We start from the raw sequence: 25,778 nt of genomic DNA, 5'->3' as shown, positions 1-25,778 counted from the left end.
GGCAACTTTTTTACTGACTTGTCCGTCTAGTCCAGGGGTCCTCAAACTTTTTAAAGAGGGGGCCAGTTCACTGTCCCTCAGACTGTTGGAGGGCCGGACTATAGTTTAAAAAAAACTACGAACAAATTCCTATGCACACCATGGCGGCAAAAACACCTGGCAGGCCGGATAAATGTTTTCGGTGGGCCGCTTGTGGCCCGCGGGCCGTAGTTTGAGGACCCCTGGTCTAGTCTTTCCTGTATTGAATTTATTTGTTCAGCTTCTGTGTCCGAGGTTCTGTTGTAAGCAGTCAGGATAGAGCAAGAAATAACATGGGCTAAATCTTGTTCTTATGGAGTTTACATTTTGGCAGGTCAAGTTTTCTCAGATTACTGCTCTAAATTGATCCTGTAGGGAAATTCAACCACTATGAGCAAGAGTTGTAGTAGATCCCTTATCTTGCCTTACTAACCTGAGTACCTCAAATTTGAGAGGAAAGGATGTTCAATAAATGGTTGGTGTTCAGTAACTCTTCCCTTGATATTTGTGGAAAAGCTTGATTTTTATAATGGGAAGAATTAGGGTTGCATCTCATTGGCTATATATCATTAGAAAACCTTAATAGCAATGATTTAATTTCAATATCTAGAAATTAAAATCCCACCATAGTGGGTACTTGCTTTGATGGAAGTTTTTGAGAATGCAAGGAACACACTTATTCAGACTAGGTCAAATAAAGATGGGGTCTTAGGAAAATTAAGGGACCAATTCTCACGTTATTTAAGATACTTGAGGTAGGTGATAGGAAATCACGTATCTTCTCTGTACTGCTCTGCCAGACACTAACTCAGCTACTGTTTTAATTTTTCCAAATACTGCCTTACGCTTGATACTGGTATTAAATTACTGAGAAGAGAATCTGATTGAGCTAGTAAATTCAGTCCATGCTGAAGAGGATATTTTTTACTGCTGGTTTTTTTTATGGCTTATCTTTACCATCACCCCCAGCTGGTAATGAGATGGGGGCTGTCTGTTGCTTGCATCTGCAACAGCTTCCCTAGAAAGAGAAGTTTCTCTTACACAAGGTTACAAATTTACATTATTTAGTTGATGTCACTCCATTCTTTTCTGTTAACTTTTTACTCACTGTTGAAATCTGGAGCAAATCATTATTACCTTGATATAATCTCATCTCCATTCTGGTTACCTTGTTTCTGCTATTTCTCTTTTCTAATTTATAAAATAACCAAAGTGTTTCTTTTAAAAATAAATTAAATGGCACACACCTCTCTGCTTCAGTAGCTTCCCACCACATTTAGCTTTCAAACTCCTTACTGAGACCTTCAAGGCCTTTGCCAAATCTGGTTCCTGCCTACATCTACCTCTCTCTCTAAATTTATTATCTCCCTTGGTTACTATACTCTCATTCATCATCTTTTAATTCCTCTAATTCTAACATAGAATTAGACCCTTCACACATGCAGATCTGACTGTCAGAATGCCCTCCCTAACCCCGCTTTATCTTCATTCCCTTTCACCTATATGGTTATTTCTCATCCTTTGAAGCTTTGGTATCATTTATTAGGCCATCCTGAACAAACTAATTGAAAACCCCCCTGTTGTTTACTTAAAAACACTTTGTTGCTAAAAAATACTAACTATAATCCAAGGCTTCAGCAAGTTATACTCATTTTTGCTAGTGGAAGGTCTTGCGTCGATGTTGATGAATACCCAATATCTGTGAAATTCTTGGGTGAGGATTTTTTTAAAATGAGGTATGCCTGTATCTGACCAGATTAATTCTTACCTTTTTAGTTTATAATCCCCCCATCTATATAGCTACATCTCAGATTCTTCTCCCACTTCAGGCAGGTAAACCCACCTTGCCTTTACCATTTATTCTCCTTTTTTGTCTTTGCTTTTATTGGACTCATACTATAAAAACCTTCTAGTCCTACTTTTACCTTGCCATTTCTTTACTTACATTTCCAGTTTGAATTTAAGTGTCCAGGCTTCAGTTAAGTTTTTCTTCTTCGCACTGATTTATATTGGTTATTCCTTTTATTGAACTCTTATTTATTTTTGTACTCATATTTTGGTGTTTCCTCATATAAGATGTTTTTTACTTGTCATATATTTTATAGAGAAAATATCTGACAAAAGAATATGTATGATTTATACAGCAACAAATCAGATAACCTGGATGAAATGGATAAATTCTTAGAAACACATAACCTACCAAGACTGAATCATGAAGAAATAGAAAAGCTGAACAGACCTATGACTAGTAAAGAGATTGAATCAGTAATCAAAAATTTCCCAACAAAGAAAACCCCAGGATGAGATGCTGTCACTGGTGATGCTACCAAACATTTAGAAGACCATTAAGTTGATCCCCCTCAAACTCTTTCCCAAAATGGAAGACAAGGGAACACTTTCAAACTCATTCTATGAGGTTATTATTACCCCGGTACTAAAGCCAGGCAAAGACACTGCATGAGACAACTAACTGCAGATCAATATCCCTGATGAATAGCATTGTAAATTTCATTCAAATTCATAAATAGCATTTTGAATTTTAACAGCATATTAAAAGGATTATACGCCATGACCAAGTGAGATTTATTCTTAGAATGCAAGGACAGTTCAATATATGAAATAAATCATTATAATATACCATAAATTAACAGAACAAAGGACAAAGTCACATGATCTCAATCGATATAGAAAAAGCATTTGACAAAATTTACTCTTTCATGATAAAAAACACTCAACAAACTCAGAAGAAAACAACCTGAACATAATATAGAACAGATAAGAAAAGCCCCAGCAGACATGATACTCACTAGCAAAAGACTGAAAGCTTTCATATAAGATCAGGAATAAGACAAGGATGCCCACTTTGACCTGGTGTATTCAACAACATAGTTCTGAAAGGCCTAGCCAGAATAGTTAGGCAAGAAAAAGAAATAAAAGGCATTTAAATTAGAAAGGAAGTAAAAGTACCTGTGTTTGCAGATGACATGATCTTACATATAGAAAACCCTAAAGATCCCCACCCCCCAAAAAACAGACCTAATAAATGAGTCAGCAAAGTTACAGGACATAAAATCAGCATACACTAACAAAATATATCCTGAAGAGGAAATTGAGAAACAAGTGCATTTACAGTAGCATCTAAAAAAATAAAATATTTAGGAATAAACCTAACCAACAAAGTGAAAGCCTTTTACATAGAAAATTGCAAAATGCTGAAAGAGAAGACAAATGGGAAGACATCCTGTGTTAATGGATTGGAAGGTTAATTGTTAAATATCAGTACTACCTAAAATGATCTACAGATTTAATGCAGTCCCCATCAAATTCTTCATGACATTTTTTGCAGAAATAGAAAAGTTTATCCTAAAATTCATATGGAATCTCAAGGGGCCCTGAATAGTCAAAACAATCCTTAAAAAAAAAAAAAAAGAAGAAGAAGAAGTTGGATTCTCTCGCATCATTGATGTTTCTTTCTCTCCCTTCCTCTGTGAAATCAAGATAGTGTAGTGTAGTATAAAGAACACTAGACTGTGGCCAGCAAAATCTGAGCCTTTCTAGTGGGAAAGTCACCTGGGCCTCAGTGCCTTTCTCTATAAAATGAGACATTTTATATGTTTTCTATTTGCGGCTAAACATGCTATTTGTGTAGATTTTTCTGTAACAAGACCATGAATTTGAATTGAGTATGTACATGTAACAGAAGGAAAACACTCTTTAATCTCTTTTCATATTTCATTTTAATCAGTTACTAGAGGCCCAGTGCACAAAATTCATGCACAGGGGAAAGGGGATGTTCCTCAGCCCAGCCTGCACCCTCTCCAATCCTGCCTGTCTGCCTTATTTGCCCCTAACCACTTCTGCCTGCCGGTCTGACCACCCCTAACCACTCCCCTCCCAGCCTGATCGACGCCTAACTGCTCCCCTGCAGGCCTGGTCCCTCCCATCTGCCCTCCCCTGCAGGCCTTGTCCCTCCCAACTGCCCTTCCTTGCAGGCCTGATCACCCACAACTGCCTTCCCCGGTTGGCCATCTTGTGTCCACATGTGAGTGGCCATCTTGGAGTGATGGTCAATTTGCATATTACCTCTTTATTATATAGGATTATTTTACAAATGGAACAAAATGTTTTTCTTATCAGAGAATATACCAAATAAGCAAGGAAATCAGATTTCCTCACCAGTGGTAAAATAAAGCTTGGGTTCTGTTGACTTCCTTAATTGGTTGAATGTCATTTTGTTTCTTATTCTCCATAATTTTTCCTAACGTCTTTCCCATGTGTTGAATTTCCTTCAACCTGTCCTTCAGTTTGTGAAATTTTATTTCTTTTGAGAAGTACTCAAAATATTTGAAGAGAAATTATCATTCTTGCCAGTATTCGATCAGTCCCTTATAATTCATTCATTCAAAAAGAGAGTACTTTCCCTTTTGCTCATATAAAATCTAAATATGCATTTGTTTAGTATAACAGACTTCTCTCTTTTTTGTCCTTAATCACTTTCTATAAGTGATTCTGAACATTGACCTACTTTGGCTGTTTACCTACATTGGCTGCCTTTCCCATCTCTGAGAAGGTTATATATGTGTCTCACTACACCTGTTGTCATTTCTTAACCATTATTCTTTATCTGCTAGACACCTCCTCACCAACAACACATGCAAACATGCAATACACACACACACAAAGTTTGTTTGTTATGACTTAAGGCAAAAAATGGTGCCAAATGTGAAAACACTGAACAATTGTAGCAGAAAAATACTTTTCTCTATTATTATCTCTAAGAATAAATCCACAGTTTGTGTAAGCATTTAAAATGTGTTGTATTGTCATAAATGTAAAGTTGGGGTTTATTTGCTAATCATATGCAATTTGATAGCATAACATATATACTGTTTGGAAAAGACATGAATAAGCAGCATGATAGCTGCTGCTGGACAGGTCAAATGGAGCTGAATGGAGGGAGAAATAGAAAAGGAATGGAAAAAGCGACTTTTGTAGTTGTATAATTTAGCATTTTGGTTTACCGTATTTGTGTGTTGAACAAATATCATACTTACCAACTATGTTTAATGTGATGACCATTTGGATTGAAAGCACCAATAACTCATTTCCTCTGAAAATGCTTAGGTTTGCTTTTTATGACAGGGATTTGGCTCCTTGACTTTCTACTCCTGGCTTCTGACAATTTTCAACAGATCCTGTATGTGCCATCTTTTCTCATTCTCTCTTTTTGTATGTGCTATATTTTCTATCTGGAATGCCCGTCTCTAAATAAGTTTCCATTCAGTCTTAAAGATTCAGCTTATATTTCATCTCTATTATATTATTTAGTTTCTCTACTTATTAAATCAAGGAACATGTTTAGAATGGTGTTTGGCACCCAATATTTTCTAAATGTTAGCTCTTATTACTATTTTATTATATTTCTGTGTCATAAGAGTACTAATTCCTTAAGGCCATAGATAAGCTGTATCACTAGTCCATTTTTATACTTTTAAAATGCTTGACAAATAGATAACTAGTAAATATTTGAATGATTGAGTCAATGCTTTTCAGCAGGCCCTAAATAGTAGTACAGTAGTAATCCATATTGAGGGAGGAGGGATATGTATGTTTGTGTATTTATAACTTTTTAAAACATTTTATCGAGGTAGAATTTACCTTGTATAAAGCTCACTGATTTTGTCCACCAGTGTGGCTCAGTGGTTGAGCATTGACCTATGAGCCAGGAATTCTCAGTTCGATTCCTATCATTTTCTGTATGTATTACTGTAATTTTAAATTTATACTGAATAGGTCTAGGAAATGCAAGCATTCACAGGTCACCAAGAGTAAACAAATGCACATGGCTAGTGCGTGGCTTAACACATATGGGAACAGCGGCAGAAGCACAATCCCTACTAGATTTTACAGCCAGAAGTTATGGGGACTTTTCTTCCCGGCACTGACACCCTAGACTGGGGGCACAGGACCCCTCACTCCCCAGGGAAACCTTTACAGCCAAGATATGCCTCCCAGTTTTTGAAATTTTAAACTGCCATATGTTGTCATGGGACCAGCCAATTCCACCCACATCTCTGCCCCTCCTACCAGTCTTCATGTGCTGCTGCTTTAATTCCCAAGTTGTAGGACTTTCATTCAGCTGGATTTTAGGTGGCTCTGAATGAAGGTTGTTCTGTATTTTAGTTGTAAATTTTGATGATGTTGTGGGAGGCTTTGAGTACTGCATTTAACCGCCATCTTGACCAGAAGCCTCTTGATGGACTTTTTAGAAAGGAATTCTTTCTTTTTTTTTCTTCTTTTTTTTTTCTTTTTACATAATTTTTATTGATAGCAGAGAGGAAGAGAGGGAGAGAGAAATAGAAACATCAATAATGAGAAAGAATCATTGATTGGCTGCCTCCTGCACACTCCACATTGGGGATCAAGCCCACAACCCAGGCATGTGCCCTGATTGGGAATCTAACCATGACCTCCTGGATCACAGGTTGATGCTCAACCCCTCAGCCACACAGGCCAGCCTAGAGAGGCATTCTTTACTGAGTCCTTCCCATGGAGTCTGCTTATAATTCAGGCGCGCTTGGAAAGTTAGAAAAAATTTACATTATTGTTTCATTGACTTCTAACTGAAATAGTATTTTCTTTTATAAGAGTTTATTTGGGCCAAACTGACATTGCCAGGAAGCAAGATCTCAGATGCTTAGGAAAGGGACAGTTTTGCGGTTTCTTTTATGTATTGACAATTAAGGAGGGAATGCAAGGAAGATTACAGGAAGGTGGCAGAAAGCAAGGCAGGGATTGGATTACAGGATAATTAAGAAGATTATGTGCTCCCTTTAGGGTGGTCACTTCTGAAAAGAGGTATTTCAAATGTGAATTTAACCTAGATGCACAGAAACAATTTTTGATTAAGGCAAAGATAAACCTTTCACTAAAAAAGTTACATGCCTCAGGCATGCTGACCCACCATGACCTGCCCGGTTAGGAATTTATATTGATTTCATCCTGTGGGGTTACTTTCCGTAGAACCCCTTTTTTGTCCACACACTTAATAATATAGCCAATAAATCTCAGTAGTTATTAAAGTTACCTGTGACTTTGTGACCACCAGTAAAAATTACATTATTATTGGAAGATATGCTGAAATATCATTTATGGTCATCATTACTTTGAAATTGTAAGAGTTATTAGACCCACTGCTAAATCCATTTAATGTTATAAAAAAGCACATACAATTTTTGTTCTCATACTCATATATTGTTTTCTTTTTAATCTTACAAGTTTCTTTTCTGTATTTAAAAACACTATCTGAGAAGGTGTCTGTCCATTGATTTCACCAGATTTCCAAAGGAATCAGTCCCACACAAAAATTAAGATTACCTGTAAGGATTCCTTTGGTTGCTGTGACAAGAATGGAGTCAGGAGGAGGATGGAAAGAAAGAGTAGAAGGAGGTATACAGGTTAGGAAGCTTCTGCATTAATCTAGGGAAGGGATAATGGTGAGTTGGACCAGAGCTGTGGAAGATGAGGTAGTGATATTCAGTTGGATTTCAGATAAGTTTTAAAAGTTGAACCAGTAGGATTTGCTTACAGATTTAATGTGTGAGAGATAAAGAAGAATCCAGGATGGCTCCTAGATTTTTGATCTGTGCAACTGGAAGATTAGAATTGCCATATGCTGACATTTTCTTTGAAGTAATTAATCTGTAATATTGGCTAGATCAAATTTTTAAACAGTAACATAAGGCTTATAAAAATACAAAGGCTTTTAATGGAAAAAAAAATCTTATTCCATATATAAACTATATGAGATGGGATAGAGTACATATGTTTGTTAAAGATCAAAAGTTCAGTTTTGGACATAAGTTTGAAATACTTAATTAGACACCTAAGTATGAATTTGTGACTTACTCTTTCCACTTAATATGTCTTGGCATATGCAGTCATTAGAAAGAATAAGGTGAACCCATACATAGAAAGAGCTTGAACTTGTATTGTTCTTGAATATGTGAATGTTTTATAGTGAGCATATATCCATGTGTTAGGTGACTTTAAAATGAGAAAAGCATGTTAAAAAATAGGAGAATTGTTACAGTACCTGATAGAATAATTATTGTGGTCATTGGGAATGAAATTGATCTGTGTATACCACCATGAAAGATTTCTAAAATCTACAAATGAGGTGAAGAATAGAATAAATAGATAAGTGTGTCAGAATCAAGAGAAACCAAGATGGCGGCATAGGTAAACACCGGAGTTTGCTGCCTCAAACAACCACTTCAAAAATACAACTAAAAGACAGAACGGACATCATCCAGAACCACAGGAAGGCTGGCTGATTGGAAGTTCTACAACTAGTAGGAAAGAGAAAAACATACCAAGACTCAGAGGAGGCGCAGTGCTGAAGTAAAATACTAAGGTATGGAATGCATGCGGAGCAGGCTGGCGGCTGAGGGCGCGGTTGTCGTTTTCAATCGGGAGGGAGTCTCAGGCTCCGAGCTCCATTTCCGGGCGAGTCTCTAGGGACCCAGACTCATACGGGAGAAGCGGGACTGTCTGGCATCGCTCAGAACCCTAGGGCAGCTTTCTCCCCGTGGGTCTTGCAGCGATTACTGGGACACTGAGAAGCAGAGCCTCTGAGGGCAAGACTGAGAGCAGCCATAATTGCTAACCCCGCCCTGTTGATCCCATGGGACCCACCCCGCCCAAGCCCTGCAGGGAGACTTTTGCTGGATAGCCTCAGGCAAAGGCTAGATTAGCACCTCCCTAGAGATCCAGCAGCCAGGAAGCCCAGAGGTCAGAGTGGGACCATCCAGTTTGCAGCTCCATGGAACCATAAAAGACACACTCAGGGGGCAAACTCAGTGAGCACCAAAGCCCCATCGAAGTAAGTCTAGCCCCAGAGGGGTGTCTCCAGCACAGAAGTTCTCCCACTGCAGACACAGCTGATTCTCACAGCCAATTGGCCTGGAGGTCAGTTCCTCACAGTGATAACTACAACAATCAAGGCTTAAATACAACAAGACTATGCACAAAGCCCACAAGGGGGTGCACCAAGAGTGTCTACCTCAGGTAATTGGGACACTTAGCACAGAAAGGCACTCTATCGACACAGCGAAGCATAAAAAATGCCGAGACAAAGAAACAGGACACAAACAACAGAATTGGAGGAAAGCAAACTGTTGGATATAGAGTTCAAAACCACACTTTTAAGGTCTTTAAAGAACTGTCTATAAGCCGCCGATAAATTTGATAAGGCCCTCAAAAAGACTGGTGAGACCGCTGATAAATGTAGTGAGATCTTCAAGAAGACTGGTGAGACCGCCGATAAATGTAGTGAGATCCTCAAGAAATCTAATGAGACCCTCGATGTTGTGCTAAAGAACCAACTAGAAATTAAGCATACACTGACTGAAATAAAGAATATTATACAGACTCCCAACAGCAGACCAGAGGGTCGCAAGAAACAAGTCAAAGATTTGAAATACGAAGAAGCAAAAAACACCCAACCAGAAAAGCAAAATGAAAAAAGAATCCAAAAATACAAAGATAGTGTAAGGAGCCTCTGGGACAGCTTCAAGCGTACCAACATCAGAATTATAGGGGTGCCAGAAGATGAGAGAAAGCAAGATATTGAAAACCTATTTAAAGAAATAATGACAGAAAACTTCCCCCACCTGGTGAAAGAAATAGACTTACAGGTCCAGGAAGCGCAGAGAACCCCAAACAAAAGGAATCCAAAGAGGACCACACCAAGACACATCATAATTAAAATGCCAAGAGCAAAAGACAAAGAGAGAATCCTAAAAGCAGCAAGAGAAAGAAACTCAGTTACCTACAAGGGAGTACCCATACAATTATCAGCTGATTTCTCAACAGAAACTTTGCAGTCCAGAAGGGAGTGGCAAGAAATATTCAAAGTGATGAATACCAAGAACCTACAACCAAGATTACTTTATCCAGCAAAGCTATCATTCAGAAGTGAAGGCCAGATAAAGAGCTTCACAGATAAGAAAAAGCTAGAGTTCATCACCACCAAACCAGCATTATATGAAATGCTGAAAGGTATCCTTTAAGAAGAGGAAGAAGAAGAAAAAGATACAAATTATGAGCAACAAATACACATCTATCAACAAGTGAATCTAAAAGTCAAGTGAATAAATAATCTGATGAACAGTATGAACTGGTGATTGTAATACAGTCAGGGACATAGGAAGGGAATGGACTGACTATTCCTGCCGGCGGGGGGAAAGGGAGTGGGGGTGAGGGAAGAGATTGGACAATAATTGTGCTCCTATGGATGAGGGCAGTGGGGAGTGAGGGCAGAGGGTGGGGTGGGAACTGGGTGGAGGGGAGTTATGGTGGGAAAAAAGAGTAACTAATGTAATAATCTGAACAATAAAGATTTAATTGAAAAAAAAGTCAGAATCATAATAAATCTAACTTTATATTTAGAAAGAGAAGCTGGATGGGCTGTTACAGTTTTAAAAATTTATGATATATCCAATATTATAGATCTATTAATTATTTCAAAGAGATTGTTAATTGAGAATATGAATATGAATGGAAGTTAGAAATTTTTTCATATAATGTTTATTATGAATAAAATATTACAGGTGAATGCATGACTAGAAGAAAAGATGAGATGCACGTCAGAATGTTAGTGGTGTTTTTCTGTGGGTGATGGAATTTGATGTGAAGTGTTAAAAATATTTTTCTTTAATTTCTTGTAGACTATGAGAAGACAACGAAATGAAGTTGTGGTTGAATTAAGGAAGGTAAGTCTGATTATTATTGGGTACTTGTAAGCATCATTGTAATAACATTACAGCATGTATAGAGGATATCAAATGTATGTGAATCTCAAGTGCTGAGCATTTCTTTTTCTTTTGAAAACTGAAAGATTTTGACTAAATTTGGCAAGCCTTTGAAGTTGGCAAAATACAACTTGACCACTATCAAAAAAACAGAGAAACTAATTATGAGATGGTTTTTTCCTTCTGATCTATATAAGTTGTAAGCCATGAGTGTACTAGTAGTTATACTAAATAGTTCTATTTACAATAGCAGTTACACCCTGAAAGGAATTTGTTACTTATAAATTTCATCAACTTTTCAAGTATTAAAGTAGTTGAAAATGTATTTTTTTAATTTGTCCCAAACATTTTAAGTGAAATTCAAGTGGCCCTTGATTTCTGTAAGGCAATGTTGATTTTTGTCTGATTTTTGAACTGCCCAACTTTTGCTTTGACTTTTTTTTTAGGCAGTAAAGAGAAGCTCCCAGATGATCTATAAAATGGTTTAGTACTTTTAAATAAATATGTATGTTTGATTCTGGCTTAAACTGTACACACTTTTTTAATCAATTTTTTTTGTTGTTCATTACTTTGTTTTTACATAGTTCACCGTTTATTAAAAACTTAATTATTTGGGGTTTGGATCTCAAATTAGAGTTGCTTAAGTGTTTAATTCACAATTTGGTTTAATTTCCTACATTTGCATTTACTTTTAAAAGGCACTTCATATTTCATTTTGTAGGCACATGATAGCCTAATCTTTGTATGAAAGTATTTAGCTTCCTTTATTTAAAGTTACTTCTTTTCTTTTTATACTTAATTTTAAGAATAAAAGAGATGAACATCTCTTAAAGAGGAGGAATGTACCACATGAAGATATCTGTGAAGACTCTGATATAGATGGTGATTATAGAGTGGTAAGTTATTGTTATCCTGTTACTTAAAACTACCAGTGAAAGATTTTATATAAATATAGAATTTTAAGGTGATTTTCTAACTTAGTTTTCACTTTAACTTTTTTCCCCAGCAAAATACCTCTCTAGAAGCTATTGTTCAAGTAAGTTGTGTTATTATTTTCTCTATTACATTTCTTAGACTTAGCTAATTACTGTGTGTCTACATCAAAACTGTTTTATTTTTTTATAGAATGCTTCAAGTGATAACCAAGGAATTCAATTAAGTGCAGTTCAAGCTGCTAGGTAAGTTAAATTTTGAGGATATACTTAAGTTTTATAACTTACACAGAAGTTCTGTTTTGGGTATTCACTAGATCAGGGGTGGGCAAACTTTTTGACTCGAGGGCCACAATGGGTTCTTAAACTGGACCGGAGGGCCAGAACAAAAGCATGGATGGAGTGTTTGTGTGAACTAATATAAATTCAAAGTAAACATCATTACATAAAAGGCTACGGTCTTTTTTTTTCAATAGTTTGATTCATTTCAAACAGGCCGGATCCGGCCCGCGGGCCGTAGTTTGCCCATGGCTGCACTAGATAGTAGTCTTGACATTCATTTAACTTTGATAGCAAACAATATAGAACCAGTCATAAACCAACTGGATTAATTTTAAAATTAGTCTCTGATTTAGAATATTAAAATTGGTAGCAATGTTTTAAACTCACAAATACACTAAACTTTAGTGTACTTAATACGTACAGATGATAGGGAAAAGTTGATTTGATGAGTTATTGCTATAGACCAATTGGAAAACATTACTTAAAAGCTTTACCTTTTATTGATTATAGGTTTAATTTAATAAAAACTTAGATTGTTCAGATCCTGCCCAGGTAGCTAATTCTTCTCATAGTCCTCATATTGATCAAATAACAAATTAAGTTATAAGCTTAATGTAGCAGTGTCTAGGCAAGTAGACATTAAGATTTAGGACTACAAAGACTCCCAGACTCTTTCCAGGTAAGAATACTAAAATATTTCTGTTTTAATACCTATGCTCTCATAGTTAGTAGTTTGGAGAAGACATAGTTATATCATAGTGTTTGCTTTGTATATCTGTAGATATAAAAGCCTAAGTGACCATTACAGCTGGACAACCAGCCGGTAGCTATGATGCAGAAGCCCGCCCCCTGGTGGTCAGTGTACTCCCACAGCCAACCTCCTATGGTCCCTCCTCCTGGCTAGCTAACCTCCTGCAGTCCCTCCACCTGGCCAGCCGACCCCCATCTCCCCCATAGGGATTAGACGAGACGGCCCCCATTGGCTGGGAGGGACCTCACCCGTGCACAAATTCATACACCAGGCCTCTAGTATAACTAAGAATAGCAGCCTGTGTTGCAATTAGTAGTAGGACAGACTTAAGCAAGAAATTGATCCTGCTTTGAGGATTTTTAAGTGGAAAAAGATTTCACAGGTCGATCCAATATCTTACCTTGTGCATAAAACCCTTTATGTTTATAGACTTTTTCTACTTTTTAATATTTGCTTTATTTTTAATTTTGATGTATTGATTTTAAAGAGAGGGGAAAAGACACATTGATTTGTTGTTACACTTATTTATGCATTCATTGGTTGCTTCTTGTATGTTCCTTGACCAGAGATTGAACCCAAAACCTTGGCATTTGGGGACAACACTCTAACCAAGTGACCTGTTCAGCCAGGACCTTTTATATTCACTTTAAATTACCTAGAACAGATGGCAAAATTATACAAATACAGTGTTTAGCCCACTACAGGTAACAGGACTGCTTAGAGAGGACTTTGTTTTGTAGGAAGAAAATTGCAGAAGTTTTCACACCTCAAAATGGCAAATTAATGTTTATAGGAAGAATGATTAAGAAATTGATACATTATGCTCACCATTGTCTGAACTGATTATTTTACAGTTTTGGAGCAACTCTTCTCAATATGAGTTCTGTAAGATAATTAAATCCCTATGGCAGGGATTCTCAATCTCCCTAGGAGATCCTGAGACAACTTCAAGGGGTATACAAGATCCATATATGACCTATTTTCACAATAATTCTAAGACCTTATTTGCCTCTTTTCACTGTGTCACCATTTACATTGATGTGGCAGAGGCAACTGTGGGTAAAACTTAGCACAGATCAAGACTGGCACAAAATTGATTTTATGGCTATTTTTCAGATGTTATTTGTACTATTATGCACTCAAAGAAAAAAAGCAATTTCTGTTAAAGAATGTCTTCAGTTAGCCCAGTCAGTGAGCATCAACTTATGAACCTGGAGGTCACAGTTCAATTTCCAGTCAGGGCACATGCCCAGGTTTCGGACTCACCTATAGTGGTGGGGCAGCTGATCAATGACTCATCATTGATGTTTCTATCATTCCCTCCCCCTTCTTCTCTGAATCAATAAAAATATTTTTTTTTTAATTAAAAAAGAAAGAATGTCTTCAATGAAGTAGTAAAAAAAAATGTTGTACTATATTGGTACCTCAGTTAACAGTGACTGGGTTATTTCCTAGTTTGTGCTATGTGCCATGTGTTATGGAAAATACTGTAAAAAAGCATGTGGCATACTTTTTGCCCTATAAGAGGTTAAGAGCCTAATTAGGAAGGCGAAACTAAGTATATGCTACGTAAATATGCTTTTAGTAATTCAGGGAATTTAGAATTCAGGGAAGATATTATGAAAACATAGAACTTAAAATGGACTTTGATTATGTAGATTTTGAATAGACAGAAAAGGGCATTCCAAGTGCAGAGAATAGGAAAAGGGCTTGGAAATGCAATAGAAGTGGTGGGACAGATAACTGACCTTAGGAGTTTACATTAAGTAGCCATCATTTGGTATATATACAGGGGAATGATCTCACTAAGCTTTCTTAAAACATTGTATTTACGTCGTAATGCATGGTATTCAAATGGATAAAGATTTGGGTTAGGCTACATTGAGGACTTAATCAGCTAAACCTACAGTCTTCCACATGTGTAAATAGACACAAAATTTTGTTGTTTTACCCTCTAAGCTTCATAAGAGCAAAGGTGTGTCTGTCTTGTTCACCTTAATATCTCCAGTATCTCTTTGGATATTTTTCTATGTATTGTTGTACTTCACTTCACTTCACTTCACTTTAGTTACTTTGATGAGAAGTTTGAGCTTACATGATATTTGATTTAGTGTATGCAGTAGGATGAAATATTGGACACTAGTATCAGCTATAAATTTGTAACATCAGTCTACATGCTTTTGTCCTTTATCTTCTATTGTGACATGGTTTGAATAATTTTGGATATTTTGGTGACCTTCCTTACTTAGCAAGGTCAATGACATGGTGAAGGAGTCTGCCCACTTTTTTTCTTTGACCTCAACATTGCAAAGGTAACACTTAAAACATCTAATTGTCATATTTAGGCCTTCATTGTGGGAATAATATTACTGTACTAATAAAAAAAGAGGTAAAGTGGTTATGTCTACCATTTTTCCTAATTAGTAATCTATATATTTATGAATTAATATTTTAATACAGAAAAGGTTACATTATAAATTTTTAAAGTAACTTTCAGAGTAAGTATTTGTGCCAGATAGTCACATTTATTATAATCAATATCAAGGATGAACTTGAGTTTAATTATATGTGATTAAATTTCATAAGTATGTACATCTCTTATAGGAAGCTTTTGTCCAGTGATCGAAATCCACCAATTGATGACTTAATAAAATCTGGAATATTGCCTATTTTAGTCCATTGTCTTGAAAGAGATGACAAGTAAGTACATTATTTTAAGAGATAATTTAGGATGTATTCTTTGCAGAAGATAAGATTTTCTAGTAATTAGTTTGATCTTTAAAGAAAAGGGCTACGAGATGGAGTTGAAAACCCAAAGTGAAAAACAATGCAAGGTGTTTATACCAAGAGGTGAAGGTAGAGGCCAAAGAAGAATTTGAGAATGATACAACTTTTAAGCTTTGAAAACTGGCAAGAAATAGTTTGGCCAGATAGGTCCTTGAGAACACTGTTTGGATTGTAATGTGCAGGTATCATAATAAAAAATTCTTACTAAGAAATAGATCATGTGAATAGGTTATATGCTTTTTATACTAAAGGGAAATTTTAAATGGAGGTTTAAAAGAAGTTCTGGATGCATAGATACCTTTTGAAACAAAATATTCAATGCTTTTATAATGCTCTATGAGGGAGGAATGGTTGATAGATATTTGATACATAAAAATAATTTTTTTTAATTATTTGTTTTTTTGTAGTCCTTCTTTACAGTTTGAAGCTGCATGGGCTTTGACAAATATTGCGTCTGGAACCTCTGAACAAACTCAAGCAGTAGTTCAGTCCAGTAAGTTGGTTATTAACAGACAAAATAAATAGTGACTTTATTAAAAAGAACAGAGTTATTCTATATAATAAAAGCCCAATATGCTAAGTGCCCTACCATTCGTTCAACCATTCAACCAGTTACTATGACGCACACTGACCACCAGGGTACAGACACTCCAATCAGTAAGTTAGCTTGCTGTTGGGTCTGGTCCGGGCAATCAAGACTGGGCAAGTTGGGCTGAACACACCCTGGAGCCCTCCCACAGTCTCTCCCCAGCCCTGATCCTCACAGGCCAGGCCGAGGGACCCCACCAGTGCATGAATCTGTGCACGAGGCCTCTAGTTTATATTATAAAATAATAGCTATTCAATAACACTTAAGATATTTGAAGTAAGCCAACTTAAGTATGTTACTTTGATATCCTGTACCAGTGAAGAATCATTTGTTCGATGCAGTATTCTGTTCAGGTACAAACCTTTCTCTATGTTTCCCACCTTTGTTATTAAGCAACAGAGCCACTATCTGAATCAAAGTCTCATGTGGCACAGGAATTGCTGGCCTGTCTAAAGACCCATGTGATATAATTCATAAGTTACTTTAACATTTAGACTCTTGTATTTTTAATTTGAACATAAATATTAACCTATAAGGAATTAACGTTAAAATTGGAATTAAATCCAAGTTTAATTGTAAATGAAATCTTACCAGCTTAGTTTTACATTTGTCTGCATTGTTCTTTTAATGCTAACTAAGCAATCTGCTGGTCAAAATTTTCCACTGCTGCTATTGTAATGAAAATCATGTAATAAAAACATATTTCAAGTATATTTTGGATAAGTTTCTTTTGAGGTTTCAGCAAAAAAACCAAGATTGATTTTGGTTTAGATTATAGTATCTTCAACTGTTTTTCCAATTTTATTGGAAATGTAATTGACATATAACTGTGTTTATACTTAACTGCTCTTACGTTTTCCTCCTTCAGATGCCGTGCCACTTTTCCTGAGGCTTCTTCATTCACCCCATCAAAATGTCTGTGAGCAAGCAGTGTGGGCATTGGGAAATATCATAGGTTTGTCTTAAACTTATAATAGTCCAGCCATTGTTATCATATACTATGTAATGAAAATAACTTTAGTAATTGAAAAGGAAAAATAGTTGGTCTGGATCAGTACTAATTTTTATGAAATAGTTTACAGAAATTAAAGCTGTTTAAGTATAAACTCATAGTAAACAAAATGAATATCTTTGCTGCTTATGATGACATAATATATTTTGCCATGTAGTCAATATTTAGTTATTTGAAAATTATGAAATATGTATATCATTTAGATCTTTTCCTGCTCCTTTATTATGTTGGGGTCCATTTTCTTAGCTCTCCCCTCTGTCATAGAAAGTATGTAATAAAAAGGAGGAAGCAAAACTTAAAAATTTTTCTTCAGAATATCAGTTTTAAGAAAAGTTTTGAATTAAAATTTCTATACCTCTTGTAGATTTTAGTACCTTATAATAATGTTATCTGCTATCATAATGAAATCAGTATATAGGAGATAATCTAGAGCTTATAGACCAGGGGCCATTTGGACATTTATAACATCATTCACAGGCCATACAGAATTATCAACTTAAAAATTAGCTTGCTATATTTGGTCAAACATTTAATTAGCTCACCCCTAATGCCTAGGCAGAGCTAGACCAAGTGATTTCATGGGCCAGGGTCAGATGTTCCCCACCCTGGTTACAGACAGTCTCATTAAATGGTGAACATCATGATTACCATACTTGAAGGTTTATTCTAATAAATAATGTAGGAAAAATAATTAAAGACAATTCTAATGTTTCAAGGATTGTTTTTTAACTTGAGCATACACTTCACTCAAATTCAAAAGACTATCGTGGAGAATAATTTATAGTTAATACTTTTAATGCTTTGATATTGGATCATCAGTATAAATTCTGTAAATATTTTCTTTCCAGTAGTATTGTGGTATATCTTTTTAATACATGAAAGTTTGTTAAACTGGGATTGCCATTGAAAGAAAAGATAAAGGCAACAATTATCTGTCCGAAAAGTATTTTAAGCTAACCTTAGGATTCTAGTGTTCAGATAGCATAAAAATGTTTTATAGGTAGAACAACTTATAACCCTAAATATTTGAGTAATATTTTTTTAAAAAAACAAAAAACTTAGTACCTTATATTGCTTCTCTTGGCTCAAAGACCTAAATATGTGAACTTGGTTATTATTATCTCGAACTTTTTTATAAAACTAAATAGGATAACTGATTAAAATGCAGCATATTGAATCTAGTGCTTTATTTTCTGAATTGCTTATTGACAACATTTTATTAAACTAATAAATTCTTCTTACAGGTGATGGGCCACAGTGTAGAGATTATGTCATAAATCTTGGAGTTGTGAAACCTTTACTTTCTTTCATAAGTCCATCTATTCCTATAACATTCTTAAGAAATGTTACTTGGGTTATGGTTAACTTATGTCGGCACAAAGACCCACCACCCCCAATGGAAACCATTCAGGAGGTAAACAAGTGTTTTTTGTTTTTATTTTCAAACTGAAGTATTATGTGTATGTTTTTATCTATGTTTTAAAATCTGTATATTTTTCTCTTCAGATTCTTCCCGCTCTTTGTGTTTTAATTCATCACACAGACGTAAATGTGAGTAAATGCTTCATGTGTTTTTTTATGTGTGTGTATGTATGCATGTGAGATGGGGAGAAAATGTTATACTGGACATCATGTCAGTGTATTCTATCACATTTTTCCATTCAAGAGCTAAAATACATAATTTGCCATTTTTGTACTCTGTGTTTACTTACATCACAAAATTTAATTTCAGTAAAAAAATCAAGCCTAATTGTTATTTTGGTCTAAGCAATAAAGTATATACACATGTATATTAGTGTTGTAAAAGTTACATTGGAAGTTCTTCAATTTGTTCATGAGCTTTTTATGGAATCTCATTTTGATAGCTTGACCAATAAGAGAATACATACACCCAATTTTTTTTTTTTTTTAGTATGTTTTTATTGATTGCAGAGAGAAAGGGAGAGGGAGAGATAGAAACATCACTGATGAGAAAGAATCATTGATTGGCTGCCTCCTGCACGCCCCCTACTGGGGATCGAGCCTGCAACTCAGGTATGTGCCCTTGATCAGAATCGAACCCGGGACCCTTCAGTCCTTAGGCCGATGCTCTATTCACTAAGCCAAGCCAGCTAGGGTTGTTCTTGTTTTTTTGAAAGATAAAAAGAGCCCTAGCCAGTTTGGCTCAGTGGATAGAGCATTGGCCCGCAACCTGAAGGTACCTGGGTTCAATTCCAATCAAGGGCATGTATCTCAGTTGCAAGCTTGATCCCTGGGCTGCATATCGATGTTTCTTTCTCTCTGTCTCTCCCCTTCCTTTCCACTCTCTCTAAAAAATCAATGGAAAAAATATCCTCAGGTGAAGATTAACAACAAAAAACAGCAACAAAAACCTGAAAGAGGACCTAAATAAGTTGTTAGTTAATAAATCATTAAACAATCTTTTTAAGTTAAAAGGAGAAATGTTTGTGCCTTTATGCATGACTTTGTATTCCTATACATACACCAAACCGTGGACATTATTTGCTCTTTAATTTTATTTTTACTCTGTTTCTCCACTTATAGTGGCTTCACTTGGTATAGAGATAACTTGAAATCCAGACAATAAGGAAAAAAAATCAGTGCAGACTAGATTTTAAACATAACAAATATATCTTACTCATTTTTATTAACACAGATGGCAAAGGAAAAAGCAACTCAGGAAGTATGAATGATGGAAAACTGTCCTGACTGCTTATAAAGCCAGTGTAGCCTTCAGTGTGTTAGAAAAGCTAGCAATATATGTAATGGGTCAAGGAAATCATGTGGATTAAATGCATAGTAATAGTCAGGAACTTGTATGGTTCTTTAAAAACACAGGTATGCCCTAACCAGTTTGGCTCAGTGGATAGAGCGTCAGCCTGCAGACTGAAAGGTCCCAGGTTCGATTCTGATCAAAGGCATGTACCTTGGTTGCAGGCACATCCCCAGTAGGGGGTGTGCAGGAGGCAGCTGATCGATGTTTCTCTCTCATCGATGTTTCTAACTCTCTGTCCCTCTCCCTTCCTCTCTGTAAAAAAATCAATAAAATATGTATTTTTTAAATGTTTTTTTAAAATTCTTAAATAAAATAAAAACACAGGTATGATGACCAGTGTTTGATCAACTGCTTCATTCCTTTACAGTTTCTAGGGTAATACCATTTTGTCAGGATTTCTCTAAAGCATATGGAACAAATTAAAGTTAGAATTATACTACATTAAGCAGTGACATAATGTACAAAACTCATTAGATGAATATGATCTTTTCTCTTATGATATTTTTTTTAGCTCCACATAGTTTAGGATTTTTTCTGGTTTTGCTCCTTCAAGCCAAAGTCTTTGATAAAATTATAAATGTTATATTTTACTTTTGCAAGATTTCCAAGAAAGAGTAATCTCAAAGTTTATACCTCTGCCAGAAAACCAGACATCTTGTTTGACCTTATTCCGAGATGTATTGTGGTCTTTATACTGTTTACACCAATCAAGTTGAGATTGTAACTCTATTTTTCTTGCTTTTATATACCTTTCATTTCTCAAACCAGTTTGCATTGTTCTTTTTTAGCACATGTATACCAAGTAACAGCATTTACTAAAAATAAAATATTTTTAGGTTAGCACTTAGCAAGTTCTTAAATCAGATTATCAAAGAAGTAAAAAATAAAATAAAAACAAAACTGTTTTCACAAGCCATAGTGAAACACTGAAATTTCAAATTTAGTAAACTTATCATGGAATATTAAATTTTTCTATTACAAACAGCATATATGAGAATGAATCTGATTTAAATTGTGATTTTGATATGAGCATATCTATGACTTGTTTACTATTGGATCTTTTATTTGTTTTTTTAGTATATTTTTATTGATTTGAGAGAGAGAGGATGGGAGAGGAAGAGAAAGAAGCATCGATGAGTGAGAAACATCATCAATCTATTGGCTGCCTCCTGCATACCTCCCACTGGGGATCAAGCTTGAAACCCAGGCATGTGTCCTGACAGGAAGTCAAACCAGTGACCTCTTTGTGCATGAGTTGACGCTCAACCATTGAGCCACACTGGCTTGGCACTATTGGGCCTTTAAAAAAAATCTATCTAAATTTTATATTACAGTCATGCACGGTTAACTTGAAATTTTTTGCTTTTAAAAAAATGTTGGCCCTAGCTTTCTATCTTTCTCTCCCACTCCCTACCTCTTGAAAATTTTGCTCGAGATTAGAGCATCGGCCCGAGGGGGGTCGTGGGTTTGATTCCAATCAAGAGCAGGTACCTCAGTTGAGGCTTGATCTCTGGCCCTGGTCGGAGCACATGTGGGAGGCAAGCAATCGATGTGTCTCTCTCACATCAGTGTTCTCTCCCCCTCTCTTCCGCTCTCTCTAAAAATCAACTGGGAGGGCCCTGACCGGTTTGGCTCAGTGGATAGAGCGTTGGCTTGCGGACTGAAGGGTCCCAGGTTTGATTCCGGTCAAGGGCATGTACCTCGGTTGCGGGCACATACTCAGTAAGGAGTGTGCAGGAGGCAGCTGATCGATGTTTCTCACTCATAGATGTTTCTAACTCTCTATCCCTCTCCCTTCCTCTCTGTAAAAAATCAATAAAATATATATTTTTAAAAATCAACTGGGGAGAAAATATTCTCAGCTGAGGATTAACAAAACAAAAATAAACAAATTTTGGCATATGTTGGTACTCCAGGGGAAAAAAAGTTAACATTTGTAAGTTAAAGTTTCATTGTTTCACATATTTTAATACCACTTTATGTGTATGAATTTTCTCATTTGGTATCTTCTTTTTACATTAAAAATATCCATAGAACTTTCTTAAATTCCTGAAAGGAGCAATAGCAAAATGATGTTTCCTCCTTCTAGGAGCTTCTTGGATGGTGTAAACAACATTGGTTTAGAATTCAAAAGGTTTCTAACTTCTCTGGCTTGTCTTTTGACAGAGTCCATTATTTAGAAAGGCTTTGAAAGCAAAGTTAAGTAGTTTTGATAGCTTGTGTAAGTCATGCTTTTTGTTGTTGTTGTTGTTTTTTACCTAGAATGTGTGTTTTTTTTAAACATTTACCACAATGTCCTTGTATTTATCCCTCAGTCTGAGCATTTGGGAAAGAGAATTTCTTTTTCTCCTATTTCATGTGCTGTATAGTGTGTTTTTATCTTAATGAATTAAGGTTAGATACTAAATTATAATAGAGATTATAATTAACCTAAACATTATGAATATGGCTTAAAGATGTACATGCTTGATACAAACATTCATAAATGCTAATATTTAGTATAATAAAAAGATTCCAGTGAGTTGAGGTGAGAGAAAAAGAAAGACAGTACTAGAACAATTGTAAATTAGTCTGTATGGTTAAATTATTAAAATGAGAAGATACTTAAAGGCAATTTAAATTTTCATTTTATTCATTAGATACTGGTAGATACAGTCTGGGCCCTCTCTTACCTTACTGATGCTGGCAATGAGCAGATACAGATGGTAATAGACTCTGGAATAGTCCCTCATTTGGTTCCTCTGCTCAGCCACCAGGAAGTGAAAGTTCAGGTGAGTTTGTTGTTAATAAAAGCATAAGTTTTTCTTACCGCTAATTGCTTTAAGCATGACATTCAAAAATGGACAATGAAATCTAATCAGGAGTCCAAAATAGGCCCATACATTTATGATAATTGATTTTCAACAAGGGTGCCAAGAAAATGCAATGAACAAATAAAATTTATTCAATAAAGGATGGTGAAACTACTGGATAGCCACATGTAAAAGAATGAAGTTGAACCCCTATTTCGTACCATATTTAAAGAATAGCTTAAAATGGATCACATACCTAAGTGTAAGAGCTAAAAGTATAAACTTCTTAGAAGAAAAAACAGGCATAAATCTTTATGACCTTGTATTAGTCAGTAGCTTCTTAGATTTGACACCACAAGCAACTAGGGGAAAAAATTAAATAAATTGGACTTTACCAGAATTTAAAACTTGTACTTCTTAGGACACCGTCAAGAAAGTGAAAAGACATCCTACAGAATAGAAGAGAATTTTGCAATTATATATCTGAAAAGGGACTTGTATACAAAATATATTAACAATTTACTCAACAATAAAAAGATAAGTAACCCAATTTAAAAATGGATAAAAGATTTAAATATAGTTTTCCCAAGAAGACATGTAGTTGGTCAATGAGCATATGAGATTTTCAGCATCATTAGTCATTAAGGAAATGCAAATCAAAGCCACAAGGTAATACTTATCCCACCACGATGGCTATAATCAAAGACAGTAACAAGTGTTGGCAAAGGAGGAAGTGGAATCCTCATATACTGCTGGTGGTATTGTAAAATGACACAACTTCTTTGGAAATTAGTTTGACAGTATCTCAAAAAGCTAGACATAGAATTATTACAGGACCCACCAATTTCACTCTCAGGTATATACTCAAGAGAATGGAAAAAACATTTTTTCACACAAAAACCTGTACACGAATGTTCATGGCAGTATTATTCATAATAGCCAAAATGTGGGAACAATCCAAATGTTCATCAACTAATGAATGGTTAAATAAAACTAAGTCTTTCCATGCAGTACAATATTATTTGGCCACAAAAAAGAATGAAATACTCATACATGCCACAACATGAATGCACCTTAAAAGCATTATGTTAAGTAAAAGAAGCCAAATGTGAAAGGCCATCATCTATTTTATTCCAATGAAACATCCAGAATAGGCAAATCCATAGGAATAAGCACAGTGTGATTGCCAGTAACCTGGTGATGAGGGCAATGGGAATTACTGTTAACGGGCCCAGATATCCTTTTTTGGGGTGATGAAAATGTTCTCAAATTACATATTGGTTATGGTTGCACAACTTTGAATATACTAAGGACAACTAACTATTCACTTTGAAAAGATGAATTATATGTTATGTGAATTATATCTCAATTTTTAAAAAAGGAAACTGGATTGTTTGTAGACGGAAAAATTAGCCAAAAAAATCTTTAACAGAAAATGACCTGATACAACTAAAGAAAATAAGTGACAATTCAAATTCGTATGAATACGGAAATCTTATATATTAAGCAGATTCCTGCTTTCCTTCAGAAAAGGCACTTGTTTTTGTTAACCTATTGAAACACTAAACCTAAAATCTAAAATACTACCTTATTTTCTTTATGGCCCAAATTACTGTCTAAAATTATCCTTATTGGTTTATTGACGGATTTCTACAATAATGTAAGCTTCATAAGGGGGGTTTGTATCCTATTCACTCTTCTGTTCCTAAGTCAATGTCTGACACAGCTTTTTCATAAAGGATAGGTTTGAATTAATGAATGGATCTTTCATAATCTGCCAGACATACGTCTCTGGTAAGAAGAAATATTTCACATAGAGCAATATCTCATTAAATCTTTTTATGTGTCAGACTGCTGCACTTCGAGCTGTGGGCAACATTGTTACTGGAACTGATGAGCAAACACAGGTAGTTTTGAACTGTGATGCTCTGTCACATTTCCCAGCACTTCTGACACATCCCAAAGAGAAAATTAATAAAGTAAGTATTTTTAAACACTATTTAATAAATAACGTAAAATATCAGCAGTTTTTTTTCATTTGTAAAGTTAGGGACTCAGAAATGTCTATAATATCAATGTCAACTGTCATTTAGACATAAAGAAAAGATAAAATATTTTATTCTTCCTAACATGAATTAGTATGTGATTTTCCATAAATAAGCCAATTATAAACAGTGCGAAATTGGCTCTCTTGGAAATGATGAAATAAAGATAATCGGGTGTTGAATGTTGTATGAATGGAAATTTTTAATATGTAAGTTATGTAAGTTTAATATTTTATAGATAATTAATAGAAAGCGTGTGTGTGTGTGTGTGTGTGTGTGTGTGCTCGTGGAGGCTATGGAAAGGGGGCACTGACTGGTGATGCTGATATTGGAGTGCATCTGAGGCTGTTGTAGAAACATATGGGTTGTTGATTACAACATTGCTGATGATTATGACCCAAAAACAGCTCACCTAAGTAGCCTAACACCCTAAAATCTTTAACAGGTTCATTAAATGTGTTCCTGTGATCTGATCCAAAAGAGCCTAATGCGCACTAGCTAATACTAATAGTTGTTACTAGTCTCTTAAAGTAGAGAAAATGTTTTCTTTAGTATATTGATAAATCTGTTAAGTTTGCGAAATTATAGTCATGTTCTACATAGGATGTTAAGTAGATATTTTGCCTTGTTTCATGTTACCTGTGGTTTCCATGTTCACTTATTATCTATAAAACTTGTAAAAACTTGTAAACATCTCAACCAAAGTGGCACCAGTGTGGTATAAAGTGTAGCTTTAAAAGATCCTTAAGGTAGACCAATAAAGCAATCAAACATCTGGTTCTGCTTTAGCTCTTGAGAGACTTGGGGTAGTGAATTATTACAAATAAGTACATTAAAACAACCCACTATTTCATTTTTCATGTCTCATTTATGGATAATTGAGATTTGCCTACTTTGGCTAGGACTCTTGATCAGAGTAGAATAGAGGATAAAGCACATTATGTGAAGGGGATGTTGAATCTGTTTACAGTAGTTTTAGC

The 25,778-nt window shown here is 35.4% G+C and overlaps 1 protein-coding gene across 1 annotated transcript in view; it reads left to right on the top strand.

The window, feature by feature from the left end:
- KPNA4 (karyopherin subunit alpha 4) overlaps positions 1–25,778 on the top strand; it is a 54,080-nt gene that overhangs the window by 14,018 nt on the left and 14,284 nt on the right. The window contains exons 2-12 of the mRNA XM_081086780.1: positions 10,749–10,793; positions 11,639–11,728; positions 11,839–11,868; positions 11,958–12,010; positions 15,402–15,497; positions 15,992–16,077; positions 17,042–17,128; positions 18,430–18,599; positions 18,692–18,736; positions 22,601–22,732; positions 24,604–24,732. Coding sequence (XP_080942906.1) covers positions 10,749–10,793; positions 11,639–11,728; positions 11,839–11,868; positions 11,958–12,010; positions 15,402–15,497; positions 15,992–16,077; positions 17,042–17,128; positions 18,430–18,599; positions 18,692–18,736; positions 22,601–22,732; positions 24,604–24,732 — 963 coding nt within the window. The remainder of the gene's footprint in view (positions 1–10,748; positions 10,794–11,638; positions 11,729–11,838; positions 11,869–11,957; positions 12,011–15,401; positions 15,498–15,991; positions 16,078–17,041; positions 17,129–18,429; positions 18,600–18,691; positions 18,737–22,600; positions 22,733–24,603; positions 24,733–25,778) is intronic.

Source organism: Myotis nattereri (assembly GCF_964212035.1).
Source record: "Myotis nattereri genome assembly, chromosome: 3".
Taxonomy (NCBI): domain Eukaryota; kingdom Metazoa; phylum Chordata; class Mammalia; order Chiroptera; family Vespertilionidae; genus Myotis; species Myotis nattereri.
The sequence above is the reverse complement of the archived record's forward strand: the minus strand, read 5'-3'. Positions and strand labels throughout refer to the sequence as shown.